This window comes from Glandiceps talaboti, chromosome 1 (genome assembly GCF_964340395.1).
Source record: "Glandiceps talaboti chromosome 1, keGlaTala1.1, whole genome shotgun sequence".
Classification (NCBI taxonomy): Eukaryota; Metazoa; Hemichordata; class Enteropneusta; family Spengelidae; genus Glandiceps; species Glandiceps talaboti.
The window spans coordinates 29,943,472-29,959,657 of record NC_135549.1 but is presented as its reverse complement, the minus strand read 5'-3'; the positions used below and the strand labels follow the sequence as shown (position 1 = coordinate 29,959,657).

General features: G+C 33.6%; 1 protein-coding gene across 1 annotated transcript in view; it reads left to right on the top strand.

The window, feature by feature from the left end:
* Window positions 1-16,186, top strand: part of LOC144440131 (uncharacterized) — a 54,331-nt gene that overhangs the window by 10,923 nt on the left and 27,222 nt on the right. Inside the window, exon 5 of the mRNA XM_078129400.1 lies at window positions 349-566. Coding sequence (XP_077985526.1) covers window positions 349-566 — 218 coding nt within the window. The remainder of the gene's footprint in view (window positions 1-348; window positions 567-16,186) is intronic.

The window sequence follows — 16,186 nt, the reverse complement described above, 5'->3', positions numbered from 1 at the left end:
TCAAGGTTTTATGCAAAGTACTTTAAATTCACTTTAATAAACAAGCTTATAAACTCAGTTTGTGCCACTTTAAAGACTGCACTACTTTTCCTGTTCCCCATCCTGTGTGGCACTGTGTGTGTGTGTGTGTGTGTGTGTGTACTGTGTATGTCGCGAAACCTTTTCAGTTTCTTGTAGCCAAGTTTTCATGATTATACATTTTTTACCAACAAACACATGAATGTGCAATAATGCAGTCACCTATCCTTTTGTTCAATACCAAGTTTAACATAAAAGTGACCCAAGAACCAAACACTGTTGACTAATTAATATTTTCACTCTTCCTTATCTTATATGTGTACATTGTAGATGGAAAATTCCCATATTCTGTTATCATGGGTGACTTCAATGCATACAAGGACTTTGGACAGCCTGTGCAGAGACTTCTTAATGGACAATTTTCATCAAGTGGTGGCTGTCACAAAAGTTTATATCTAAATAACCCTAGGAAAGAAGATGCAGTCACATACACTGATGCATGGGTTGCCACCAATCCTAATGAAAATGGATTCACATTCAGTAATATGGTAAGACATACATTGCTTTAGTTTGCCTATTAGTTCTTGTTACTGTGTCAAAGTCTAGCCCTGTAGTCATCAGTGTTTTGGCTATAATAAACAAGTTGTCTTCACTGACTGATTTATCACCACTTGTCTGTGTCTTTGATAAGGTGTTAATAGCATTTCCTTCCCATTTTGTTCCATTTGACATCGACAGTGTACCGTATGTTGGCCATGGCAATTTTTTCTTTTGATGAAAGAGACTGCAGACTCTGCCATTAAAAATGTATAACAGTGTAATAATGTTATTTATGGTCAAAAACATGATAAAAGATAGAATGTCCATTGTCCAAGACGACACATTAAAATGTGATGTTTTGGGAATAATCTACCGGTATTTATTGTATAAGAACTAAAGCTGTGTTCTCCACATAGAGAAATTATGGTGCAAACACCATCATTGTCGTCCAGGCCACCATACTTGGCAGGTTTCTGCCATGCTTCAGAGGTTTTCTACTGTTCTTGAGCTTTAGCAATCTTTTAATGACAATATTATACTGTCACATGTAGAGTAATGACTGATCCAAATGTCCATCTGTGTATGTGTTAAAGTATGTTTCAATGTTGAAGACATGCATATTACATGCTGATCACTATGCAAATCAAGTTATTTTTATATGTTGTATACTGTTGTGAAAATTAGCCCCCATCCTTGCAATCTATTCAATTGTGAATTTATCGTGAATTTACGTGGGGTAGGAAGCCATTAAGGCTTTTAAAGACCCCTTACTGTTCTGAGGTGTTATCAATACACGCTTTAAAATGATTAACTGATGAATTAGCAATAACCCTTTCTGGTAAACTGTTCCAAATGTCTACGACACGTTGACTGAAAAAATATTTACGTATATCCAGTCTGGATCTGTCCTTAAATAATTTCAAACTGTGGGGAAGAATGCCTCTAAAGTTCTTGCACTTTCAATATCAGTGAGAAAGTATGTAATAATTAGAATTGACTTTAAAAGAAAGACAATTAAAAATGAGTTACGATGTAAGCCTATAGGAGAATTTCTGGTCAAACTTTGCACAAAGATCATTCAAGTATTAGAGACTTCCTGGTCAAACTTTGCACAAATGTCAATCAAGTCAATTAGCGACTTCCTGGTCAAACTTAGCACAAAGATGAGTCAACCCTATAGATAAGAAGCTGTTGTAGTAAACATTGATGTTCAGTACGATGAAGAGTCTATCACTTTCAATAAGACAATGTTACATTAAAATCCTAGTGAAAAACAGTCAAAATGAAGTATTTTTCTAGAGATTGAAAGTTTCAAGTAGGTGCATTCATTTTGTATCATTCTGCAATGATAGCAGATCAATGTAGTGAAGAAGATACAAGTCAACGATTTACATCAGAATGCACTTATCATGTTTCAAATATTCTTGTATATCTCTTTGAGCCACTGAAAATTCACTCACATATCTGTCAAGACAGTTGTTAGTATTAAAACTCAATATGAAAAAACATTTGGTAGCAGGAAACTTACTCGCAAAAAATGAAAAAAACACCTAGAGAACTGTATAAACTTTTAAGATATCTAGAGGAATGCAGTGAAAATTGAAATATGTTGGAATTTAAAGGAAAGTAAATATATATTATGCACAATGCGTTTAAACTTAGAATGACATTTCTGGGAACAGATTAAAATGTATTATGCAACTTGACAAACCCCCTAAGGATCTAACAACCAAATGGAGTGCAATTAACGTCAAACAGACAATTTAGGAAAACGACAGCATGTATACACTTGTGGTGAAGGACACAGTTACAAAGATAGACTTTCTCATGTCAATCTTAACAAGGACATTGAGTATCTGTATTCTAAGCATGAAGTGTGAAATTACCGTATATTGCCTGGCTGCTGGCTCTCAACTGATATAGATTGGAGATTTTCTTGTGCCTGAATGCAGAGTAGTTTGTTGACACATGGCCAGCAATTAAGTATAATTGTGGCTTTCAATAGAACAGTGATAACCTGATTTACAGTAAGTTATTAGGAAACCTTGCCAAGTTAAATTTAGTTAAGTGTTCACCCTGGCTCTATGTGTACTCATATACTGCATATCAAAAAGGTTGTCCAGGGAAACTTCTAGGCAATTATGAGTTGAAATTTTTTTCAAGATGTGTCCCTTGTTTGCACTGAAGATTGGGTGATTGGCTTTGATAGAAATGAAAGCGTTAGTGTGTATGTATCTGTGCTGAAGATTGAATGATTGGCTCCCATTGATGTAAATCAAAGTGATGTTAGTGTGTACATGTACATGTACATGTACATGTATGTTTATGTGTCAGTCTGTTTTCAAAATGAGTACTATAGCAATAAGTACCGTCTGTCTGCCTGTAGATTTAGCAATCTGTTATTGGTAGTGTGTACATGTCTGTCTGTCTGTCTGTCTGTCTGTCAAGACTAACTGTCTGTTAGCCTTTGTATAGGAATTTCTAATAAAGACAAAAATCGATATTAGGAAAACTAATAATAAATAAGAAATTTCTATTGCTTTGGGTTTATTTGTACTTTTTCGTAAAGGCTGCAGATATTACTATGGAGATACCTAGAAATAAGGATTTATTAATGAAAACAAAATTTCTGATCAACAATGGCCCTGAAAATTATAAGTGTGTTTGGTAACAAAAAACAAAAAACAAAACAGTTTTGAAATGAAAAAAACAACAAATTCTTAAAACTAGAACAACACTGAAAGAAACAGTAGTAGAAGTTCTGTTTGAAGATTATTACATGTATGTGCATTACGTTATAAAATTCCTATCGCACAAAAATAATGTTGCTCTTTTGACATGAAATGTTTGACAATTTATAAAATGCCTGCACACAGATAAAGAAATTGCATCTTAAGCAACTGTGCGGTAACTTTCTTCTTATGCAAAGCTTATATGATTGACATCGGCTAGTTTGCGGTCATGCAATCACCAGTTCATTACTAGTTCTTTACAGCATAATGTCAACCTTTTGGATATAATACATTGTATAATATTTGTTAGTGTGTGTAGTCTTGATTTTGGATTTCATGCCCTAGCTGCCTCTGTATTATGGCCATTGTTAGCATAATTACTTGTAAGTTTTTTACTGTAAATTTGTGTTACATTGTCTAATTTTCTTCATTGAGTGAGGTCAAACTGACTTTAATAGTTGTTTTGTCAAATGTTTTTTGTCCCCATTTCCACATCTACTCTAATGTAATGTGCAGTTTAGTCATTTTATATTTTCAGTTGTATAATTTCTAACGTAATTTGGAAATAGAGTATTTTGAAAGTATTATTATGACTTGAATTGGAAACTGTTTTATTAGATATGATGACTTTCTTGTAATATTATACACCGTGAACATTATTACATATGTACCAAAGATTACTTGCACTGGTGCGCATACATAGAGGTACTTGTACTGCAGTACAATACCGAAAACAATATTGCATAATTACCTGCATGCAAATGATATGCAAATGAAGATGCAGCTATTCGCTATTCACGGAATCGTATGATTTGCCTGATTTTTATGAAATTTGCAATTTCAGATAAACACATGTAATAAGAACAGCTATGCTAGTGAAAGTACGGGTGCAGAGAACATTGCAAGCACTTGTGCATGGGGTTCTGTAAAAGTATTGAATCATATACCGATATAGGTAAACATATTTGTCTAGCTTTACACATGATATGGTACATTAAATCCATTCAATTTGCAGATATATTTTTGGATCTACGCCCTAAAATCAGCACCCCTGACAAAAAATAAATCAACCTTTAATTAACATATAGAATGTCTAAATTATTTGTATTTTAACAATTTCAATGAATACTGTGTTGGTTGTCTAATCAAAAAAATAATACTTCAGTTACAGCTAGTGCAGTTTTAATACTAAAATGGATACACAGCTTCACAATTTATAAGTAATTGAATTCAAACTGATATTACGATGAAGATGAAAAATGAAAGGAAGAGTCAATTAGCTGTTTTCATGATCATGTATGATGTAGGTTTTTTTATGTGTGTTTAGTCAGCTAATTTATAAGAGCTATAAATCATGTACAAAAAAATGTGTGTACATTGCTTTCAGACTAAATCATTAAAAATGATATGATCTTTACATTGTATATTATCCATAACATAGATTGAATCAATACTGCAATTGAAATCAGTCACTACTTTCTCCACATTTTATATAAATTGAGTTGCACAAGGTAAAATAGTAAATTGTCCTGTCAAAACGTGCTCATCAAAAGATGTTGTCGAGTGAGAGTCCATGGCAAAGATGTGTATAAACCAAGGCCACTTGACTAATTTCATTCAATTTAAGATTAAAATAACCAAGAGAATGATAACTAATTGCATAAAATAATTCAGGGACATCAATCATTTTCAAATCATTTCAATTCCAAATTGCTGGCCATCAAGTTGTACACTCAATAATAGACAAGATTTGATGTTACGACCATGCAATCATCATTTCATAAGAGTTCAGTTGTGTAGGCAATGAAATGACATCAACTATTATAGATATTATTTCAGTTGTTATTGAGTCTCTTCATTCTTGCTTGGCTTTGCAATTTTTCTTGTAAGATATTAAGTAAACCAATATTTGCAATATTGAAGTATGTTTCAAAATAATCAAGGTCTTAAGGTCACCAAAGATTGATTCTTATTAGTTCAAAAATTGCTTTACGTACAAAAAATCACAGCGCCATTTTCTAGGAAGTGATATGACAGAACTTCAAGTCACATCGTGCTTGAGTACACACTCAGGTTATTTGCATGAGTTCTGCTGGTGTTCTCTATGGCCATAATTTAAGTTTTTGAAAAGCCCAAGGAGGTGTAATTTTCAACATTGTTTTGTTCTCCAATTTTGTAGCTGTGCTCTTTGAAGCATGTATGATAACTCAGTGATCAAACGCTACCAGAATCCATCAAATTTACAAATTGTTGAATCAGATTCAATCCATACCCAATTCTCACCAAATATTACATGTAAATACTACCGGTAATAGAATTTTACCTCACACTAGAGGGCCAATAGCGAACAATAAAGTTCATCTTATTCTCACAGGCCTAAAGTAATGCACGTTTAGTGTATGAACTGGAAGTCATGGTGTCGACCAAGAAATCTAAATAAATGGATGTTGTTTTTATTGCATGCCTAGGTGGTAAAATTCAATTCCATATGCATATCAAGCCATTGTCTACATTATCATGAACACTGTGTCAGTTATTGATATCAGAAATTAGTCTTTTGTCAGGTTTATGTTGTCATGGGATGAAAATGACATCTTATAGACACAAACAACAGTCTGAGAATGTTTAGCTGATTAAAATGTTGTTTGTGAAGATTTTGTTAGCACAACTGAACTGAGGTTCAGTAGTGCTATAGGGATCGCCCGGTGTCTGTCTTTGTGTGTGTGTGTGTGTGTGTGTGTGTAAACGACTTAAAGTCAAAAACCATGATATTTTGTGGGTGCATTACCTTGGGTGTCTAGTTGGGAAATTGTTCAAATCAAAATGATCTTATCACTGGTGTGTGATATGGGTAAAAAAATGTGATTTTTGGTCAAAAAGTTTAAACTCCAAAACTACTGGGCAGATTGGGCTGAAATTTGGATGAAACATTCTTCAGGGTGTTTTTACTAAGAATTGTTCATGATATGATGGTCCCATCAGTGATATGCAAATTAGGGCTAAAAATGTGTCTTTTTGGTCAAAAATCACTAATTCCAAAACTAGTGAGCAGATTTGGCTAAAATTTAATGGGAATGCATCTAGGGATGTATAGATGAAGAAATATTAAGGTTACAATGATATCATGAGTGATATGCAAATTAGGTGTAAAAATGTGAATTTTTGGTCAAAAACTTATATCTCACAAAGAACTTGGTCAGTGAGACTGAAACTTGGTGAGATGTTTCTAGAAGTGTTATAATGCAGATTTTCTTCAAAATATTTTGACACAATTGGCCCTAGAAACCATAACCACGCCCATAGCAACAGTCAAACGGTTGTGTATTTCACAAAGATAACAACAGGGATTAATAGACAATTGAATAAACATTCAAAAAATGTATGTAAATTTGCCTAGCAAGAAGACCACGCCCATAGCAACAGCCAAATGATCACATATATTGCGTAGATAACAACAGGGATTAATAGACAATTGAATAAACATTCAAAAAATGTATGTAAATTTGCCTAGCAACAGGATCACGCCCATAGCAACAGCCAAATAATCACATATATTGCAAAGATAACAACACAAATTGAAAGACAAAATTAATGAATAAACATTCAAAAAATGTATGCAAATGTGCCTAGCAACAAGACCAGGCCCATAGCAACAGCCAAATGATCATGTATATTGCAAGATAATATCAGGAATTCATACACAAATGAACAAAAACATACACAAATGTATGCAAATATATCTAATAACATGACCACGCCCATAGCAATAGCCAAATGATCGGGTATATCGCAAAGATAGCAACATGGTTGCATAGGCAACTGGATAGTCATTCAGCAAATGAACACCTATTGCTAGCATGGACAAGCATATGGATAAACATTTTTAAAAACTGTACAGTTGTGCTACAATGCCATTGGCAGTATTTTTAAATTTACCACTAACAGGAATATCAATTATCATGTACATGTAGCTACAAGGGTGCTGTAAATCAATGCTAAGCCATTTCTTTTTCATCAATGTTATTTGTGGCGTAGTTTTCACAATGACTCTGACTAGTGAGATGCAAGGAGAATGCCCAGCAAGGTGTTATCCATACACCTTCACTTTGATCTCAACAGTTCTACAGATTAATGTCAGTGCCATAGGGACTGTGAAGTGTTGGGTATCTATTATGTATTTAAGTGCAAAGTGCATGTAAGGTCCATGGGGATACCATTGCTGTATACTTCAATCTGTAGTTGAAGAATTATTTGAGTGCAATTTGTGTAGTACTACTAGTAGTAGTCCTGGATGTAAGAACAACAGCCAGAATCATGTTGCAATGCTCTATTTGGTCTCAGGATCTACCTACAGTACCTCAGCTGCCAGTGAGGTTAGGAGGAGGTTATGTTTCACCTCTCTTTGTTTGTTTGTTCATTTGTTTGTCAGTTTGTTAGCATGATATGTAAAAAAATAATGGACCTAAGTAAAACTCTGTAGGAAAGGTTACTATGAAACAAAGACCAATCGAATAGATTTTGATGAAAATCTAATTCAGAACCTGGCATTTAATGAAGATTTTGGTGAAGTTGACAGGCATTACTAACAAAAACTATTGAGTTACAACCCCTGAGGGCACTGTTCTTTGGTTTTTGTGAGGTGACTGCTCAGCATTGGTGGAGGTTCGGTACATTGTACATGTATGCACTCTACTGCATGCCATCTGGTGGAGGTACATGTATGGATGTACGGGGGTGGGGGTGGGGGTGGTGGGGGTGGTGGTATCATTCTTATTAAACCGACAGTGTTCACCAAAAGACTGTGTAAGATACTATATTTATGATCAAAGTGGATCATTTTACAAGTTTACTTTGAATTGTTGTTCTGATAAATAACACTTTTACTGCTTAACACAGTACATTGTACACTATATGTACACATTTGGTTTTTGTTATTGAGACAAGATTCAAAAGCTGAATAAACCTAAACAAAACTCTCTCTTCAATCACACTTCTGCTGTGTCCAGCAATAAAAGACTCAGTGCTCTTACTATTTAGTGAGTAAAACAACAATCTCAAGTTGTCAAATGATCGATGTTGATCATTAAATGTAATATGTCACAGTTATGTGCCAGTCTTCTCGTGAACACTGCCTGTTTTACAGTAATAACATTTTGTGTTCTTTAGAAGCAACTCATTTGCTTTGAAATGATATGTTTTAAAATCCTTTCAGTTAATCTAGCTAGGGAACAAGAAAAATAAATGGATGGCAACAGGGACCAGACATGAAGACATTTGTATTGCATTCCTTAGTATTCCATACAGCCATGTCACATACTCTTTCCATTGTTACACAGACATAATTATATCTTGGGTACTTGCCAAACAGATAATGCTCATTTCTCTATGGGTGACAACAACAAAATCACTAGACCTCACAAAAAAATTGTAATTATACAAGATCACTCTAATTTATATTGTTACAAACTATCTGGATGAAAATTTATTATAATTTATACAAATTGAATGTTAAATACATTTTGAAATTCCCATTATGTTCATTTGGCATGTAACAGAAATGTTACAGTCCTAATATTGGCTGTTTGTGTCGTCTGGTAATATGAGTGTTTGTCTCTCATCTGATGGGGATGTTTGTTTTGAGGAGATTACCGTCTGATTGTCATGTGAAAGTACACCCATATTGCATGTATTGGGCTGTTAACTAATTACAATAACATGTGTTTACTTCTCATTTGAATGCTAGTGGTGAGATATCTTGTGAAATATTGTATAGTATACTCATATCACTTTCATTGGTGTCTGGCCTACTTCTATGACAACATAGAGAATGTTTCTTGTTTGCCACCCATTATATACCGTGCACGAACTTGAGACAAGTTGAACAAAAAATATGGAATATATACTCTGGTTGTTCTAAATCACGACAACGCACACCTACGCCACTCGCTCTGCTGTGTTTGAAATATGAGTCAAAACATTCAAAATTCAATTACTTTCCCCGAGTGTTCTTTGATATTACTGGCGTTGGTATAATTATGTTATTCACCAATATTTTTCTTTATTCAGCCAGAAAATACCTATGACTTAAGGGTTGTCACTACTCACCTAGCTCCTCATACTGACAAGGGCCCCTTAAGACAGTGGTTAGTTTTTTCCTTGGCTGAACAAAGAATAATATTGAGGAATAACATCTAAAATATATATAATGATAATACCAACAAAAGAAAGGTAAGATTGACACAAAACTAAAATAGTATAATTATATCAATGTAAAATGAAGGTAATTTTAATAAATGCTTGAAGTCTACAAAAACGTACACTGCAGGATGATCTTGGAAGTCATCAGAAATGCCACCTTATTCTGATTACAATTAAATGTGCACATAATAGCTTATACAAGAAAGAGAATGTGAGATTACGTCTGTCTGTCTGAATATCTATAGTATCAACATGTCATGACAATATACTATTTAATAACCTCACAGTCATAGCAAAGGCCCTATCACACTCTTACATAATATACCATTTCTATACATCTGAAAGCTTGGTTCAAGCAGGCAGTAGTATTATCAACCAAGGTACATTCTGTCAATTAAATGTATCACTTGCTATTAATTTAAAAGTAATATCCTATCTTCAAATTACTTTTCATGAATATCAGTAATTAAATATGGTATAATAGGGTTTTAGTTCAGCCTTAAAAGTTATTAGCAATATTTTGGACAATAAAAATTACATCAAAATATCTGCTTTAGAATAACCGCCACGGAAAAAATTGCAATATAATACTGCATGTACTACCCAGGCAAGACACTATACCGGTAGATATGCTTGTAATTCTATCTGTTGGGGGATTTGCTTCTTAATCGCTGCCAGCTTTTACTGTTGAACCATGTGGGTCTCAAGAGGGAAGAAAAAAATGCAATAACATGTCATATTGCCTCTGGTTCTTTTCTCTTCTTTATCTTTGTCATGGACAAGTTGTTCCAAGTCCTGAGAGTCATTGCATCTCATTCCTGTATAGACTATAATCATACTTCTGATTATAACAACAGACGTCACATTCCCACAAGACATCACATTTTAAATCTATGTAATCTCCAAAGACTACATGTGATATTTTTGTTTGTGACATAATTATAATTAGGGGTACACAATTTCATGGGGGGGGGGGGGGGGGGGGGCTGGAGGATTTTTGAAGAAGAAAAGTTGTCGCCAATTTTGCTAGCTACTTTTGGAATATTGCAGCTGCATTCATTGTTATCTCTTGCGTTTGAAATAAGCTACATTCATCATGTATGTCTCCTGTTATGAGAAAATTCAATTTCAAAAATAAAAAGTTACGCAGCGTGATGTGCCATGACACATTAGAGCAAAATGTCAAATTTAAAAGATACATTTAAAAAGATTTGCTGTACCCTTACTTGGTCTTAAAACTGTCTAATTGCTTTCCAAAAAAAAAAAATTGTTGGGTTCAAATCTCCAGTCCCTCCCCCCTCTGAAATCAAATGGTTTATCCCTTATTGTGAACTGTAATTGCAATGTAATTGACACATAGGACAGCACAGATTGAACATCAATACAACATGCATCATTTAGAGACACACAAGTTATTAGGGATTCTTCTGATTTGTTTCTTGCAAATATTTATCAATTTATAAAATATTATTTAGTGCATTTTCATTTGCCTTCTGTGGGATAGCAACTTGAGTGGAATTTATAGTGGGAAACCTGAGGCACACCTTATCAGAAAACTAGAAACATGAACATATGGAAGTGACATACAAAATGTATGTAGGTAATAAAAAATGCATATTAATTATTAAGTTTCTATGCGAAGAATCTTGATGAGATACACAAAAAAGGAAAACAACAAATGAAAAATAGGATCCTTGGGGTATAATGGCTTCAAGTTTTTACAGCTCATTGATATTCATTAATTTGTATTACAGTTACACACACGTGACTATGTAGTTATACAGTAGCCGTGTATTTCCTACTTGCTATAAAAGCATGAAGTACATGTTATCATGTAATATTGTTTATTGCAACAGTTCTGTACAGCCGACAGGCCTAAAGGGGCACAAGCTGACTTTTTATGTTTTTGGGAGGTAATTTTTTACATATTAACCACCACTTGTAAATAACTGAACTCAAACTTGGTATTAAGATATAACTTATAAATGATCCAATGATGTAATTCAGTGTTTTATTTAAGGGCGGTAAGTAGGTAAAATCTACCGGGGTTCCCACATCATTTTACCGGGGTTCCCCACCTAAACTATGATACATTGCATGGGAAGCACTACCAGTTTTACCTCTTTCCCCCTTTCTGTTACCGGGGTTCCCAAACCTTAGCAAAAACACTGTAATTTAATATGTATGTACCAAAATATGTGCAAGAGCTCCCTACTATGCAATCAATAGTTCTAACAATGCTAGAACACATATTGTAATGTCATAGAACTTAGAAGGCATGCAATAACATTAACATTATAAGAATAGTTTAATCAAATTTTTTGTAAGTATTTTCACTTCTGAATCAGTAAATAGGTTATAAACTAAAGCTTGTGCCACTTAAATTAATTTTACCACGAAATAATATTTTGCTTAGAAAAAAAGTCTGAGTGTTGGCACAGGTCTGTACATGAAATTTAAAAATTGTTGACACACAAACAAATACTCTGTTTGATATGTATTTGCAAATCTGGATAATTTGCACCATTGGAGATAAACATTCAATTTTTTGAAAACCTCAATCTGTGGTCTATTCATGGAGTTTTATAAAAATTGACTTTCTGTCATTTCTGATAATAAAACCTTTTATAGTTATGTAGCTATTCAAATGTTACTAACGTAAATGCTACGAACCCTCCCGAGTGACCAGCAAAGAATTTGTATAAAACTTTTCATAACACATTCATAATAGTTGAGAAACCATGCTGGGGTGTTCACAAAACACAGCCTGTTTAGGGTAATTGGAGTTGTTCATGAATGTACATTGATGTGAATAACATGTAACATGCAACAAACAGTTCCGCTTGTTGAATGATAAAAAAGCTTTCCTCCTCTTACAGTTCAATATCCTCAAATGTAAGTTGTGATCAATGAATTAATAAAATTAGTGCTATCCCTGTATTTTTATCAAATATTTCATTTGGTAGGGTTCTTAACTTTACTATGTTCAATACTGTTTATGGAGAGAGTGATAACATTGACACTATTTTGATCAAAACACTTCCAACGTGACTAATTTCTATATATAGTATATGTCCTTTTTGTAATATTCAGGTCAATGTCCTGTCATGTCTGATCGGAGGGCTCGACCTCTGAGGAGTACTAAAAGTATGTTGTTTATTTGATACGAAACGCTTCATTTCAGCCTGTGAGAGTTTTGGTATGGTTTTCATTTTCACCTAGTTCAAAGATCTACAAGTAAAGGGTGATAAACAAAATACATGTAATATAATCAATACTCTTTTCAACAAGCACTCCCACCTGGCGAGTTTTAGTTTACACTACTTCAGTGTACTAAATAGGGTGATCAAGAAAGAATAAAATCAATATTATTTTAACTAACACTTAACTCCGACTAAGTAGTTCATTTTGGTATAGTTTTCATATTCATTAAGTTCAATAATAATAATAATATTAATAATAATGATTTATTGTTTAAAGACCATTATATTATGCATGAGCCAAGTTGAACAAAAAAATGGAACACATACTCTGGTCGCTCTACATCACGACAACGCATGTCTACATCACGACATCACATGTCTACATCACGACAACACATGTCTATGTAACGAGCAATGCGTGTCTACATCATTACTGGTTCTGCTGTGTTTGAAATATGAATCAAAACATTCAAAATTGCCATTACTTTTCCCAATTTTTCTTTGATATCACTGTCGCTCGTTGAGATTACTCGTATTTTCCTTGGCTGAACTAAGAAAAATATTGGGGAATACCATCTAATTACACAATACATGTCTGAACAGTCTTTACATAACACAGTACAAGAGTTAAAAATATAATTCAGCAAAAAAAAAATACATAAAGAATTGTTAAGTGCATCACATCATAAAATCACAACAAGTTCGAAAGAATACAGGACACATTAGAACCTCGTACAAATTGAGACACAACCACTTCTGATCAACAATAATTTTGACAAAATATGAATGTTTTAAGTTTTGCCTTGAATAATGTCTTCAATTTCAGTTCCACAAGGCTAGTTCATTTTTGCACATATATTTTTTTTTTCAAATTTGCTCAGTTCGATATCCTACATGTACATGACTGTGTCAATATTGATCAAATAATAATAAAATTTGATACTCTTTTTTAATGAACATTTCCACCTGGTTTGTCTATAAAGTTCATTTTGGTATGTTTTTCATTTGTGCCTAGTTCAATATCCTGTTATGTATCCCAGGAATGATTGAAGAATAATACAGTTGGTACTATTTTTAACAAACACTTCCACCTGAGTAGTTCATGTTGGTACACATTGGTCTATTTTTTCATTTCACCCAGTTCAATGTCCTGTCATGTATTCCAGGCATGATCAAAAAAATAATGATATTGTTTTGATATCGCCAAGACGTCTATACAACATCATTAAATATCCTTTGAAAGGATGACATTATTAGTATAGTCTACAAACGTAGGAAGTATCACTTTTGATGGAACAAGGTTCTTTATCCATATGTCAAGGACTTTAGTACATTTATTATGGTTGTATGAAGAGAATTCCATCCACAGCTATATACATCTCTAATAAATATTATCACTGGTATTTCCTATAGGTTAATTGGCTAACATGCAGTTAATTCAAAATCATATTTTCCTGTTTTCGCATGCAAGTCACCTTCTTGGCTTTATCACAGGGATAATTCGTAAGTCACAGGTCATGAATGGTTCTCTACTTACACAAGATGCGGTGTCTTCAAAGGAACTTAAAGAGTATATAAGTCTTGTATAATATATCTGTAAGGTGAATGTTCTCAAAATGAGGATTACGGTAGTGTAATCACCTTTTTAGTCTATGATATTTGATATTCTTACCAATACTTTTCTTGAATACAATTTTATAAGTGACCTAGGGGTCTTGTCATTACGAGTTGCTAGACAAACCAGTGACATGGGTTGTTGGTGTCATAAAATGATCTATGCATGACCATGATATAAAACTTCAGATTGGCTTGTAGGTGGTATATTAAATATTATTCCCCAATATTTTTCTTCATCCCAGGAAAAAAGACTGACTTAAGGGACCAAAATCCTAAGGTCACGACTATTTTCCGGCTGAAAGAAGAAAATATAGTGGAATAATGAATTATACCTCCTCAAAGCGTAATTTATAAAATATTTGGAAATGTAAATTGTAATGATTTTGAATTTTTTACTCACATTTTGAGTACTGCATAAGTAGTGACATAGATAGTTTGTGCCTGAGGTTATAAAAACCCAAACTGGTGTGTATTTGATGTGATTAGATATTATTCCCCAATATTTCTCTTCAGCCATGGAAAATATTACTGACCTAAGGGGTCTTGTCACTATGAGTCACTTACACCTAAGTTCTGATTGACGCCAGCTCTGTACTGATAGGTGAGAATGCATGAAACCGAACCTTTCCACTTAAGGACATTATCATCAATATCAAACAGAACAAAGAACCATAGAGTCACTGACTGACACTGTCCCCCTTTAATATGAAGAAAGAGCAAACATTCTTGATAAATAAATTCATAGCATTTTAGAAATGTTCTTGTTATGTCATCATCTTAAAAGTTGCCTGTCATACATTGACAACACGTGCCCCAATAACATGTGAAGGTTGACCTTAAAAAAGTAAGAATTATGCATGCCTATAATACTTATCCTGTGGTAGATAGTAAAGCTGTCAGTTTGACAACCTATATTATTGACACCAATATCATATGTCTGCATACAAAGGTTATATCCTAGTTCTGTGCTCCAAGCGAGTGAGACAGTGGTGTTGTATTACACAGCTACAACAAGCTACTGAGAATTGAAACAGTCAGATTTCATACATTTTGAAGGACATAGCAAATGGTGTTAACCTCAATGCATTTCTTGAATTCTGGCTGACTTATCTTTGAACTGAAAAGAACTTATTATATCATTTATACGAAGTGTGTTCTAAGAAAATAAATTATCACTGTCAATATGTTTACATCCCTAAAAGAAATTCAAAAATATTAAGTATAAAATAATTTTGATATTTTTTTCTAATTTGTATGAACATTGGCTTCTAAAATGAAGCTATAATTTCATCCATAAACAATTGTCATTGCTAAATTGGTTATTGACTTGACAGCTGTGCACGCATAAGCTGGTACATCATGATGAACTTGAATTTTAGAATATCACAAGAACAATAGACAGTTCTCACGTATTGTACCCTCTAGTCTTACATTGGCTTGACATTTATAAGTATACAGACATACATCCATGTAGAGTACTTACATACATACTGCATGCACGCAAGGAAGTTTAATTTTTCATCTTAAATTTCAATTGCATCCTTGAAAATAACAACACAAACTTGTGTATTAGTTTGTTTGCATACTGATTCTTCTTTAGTTCGTACAAATTCAAATGCAAAGGTCAAAAAAACAGTGACTCTAGAATTCAAAAATTCAATTATTTACCAATAACCATCAGATCATCATGTTTGGACCCTTGCATTGAAACTGAGTGAGCCCAAGGTACATACAATTATGAGACTGACAAGTCAATGACAGAGCATTTTTGCCACTACATGTACATACATTGTAACATACTGGCCTTGTATATAGTAAGTGCATACTACTACATACTGATTTGAAATTGATTGGGCCGACTGAAACAATTGTCAATTT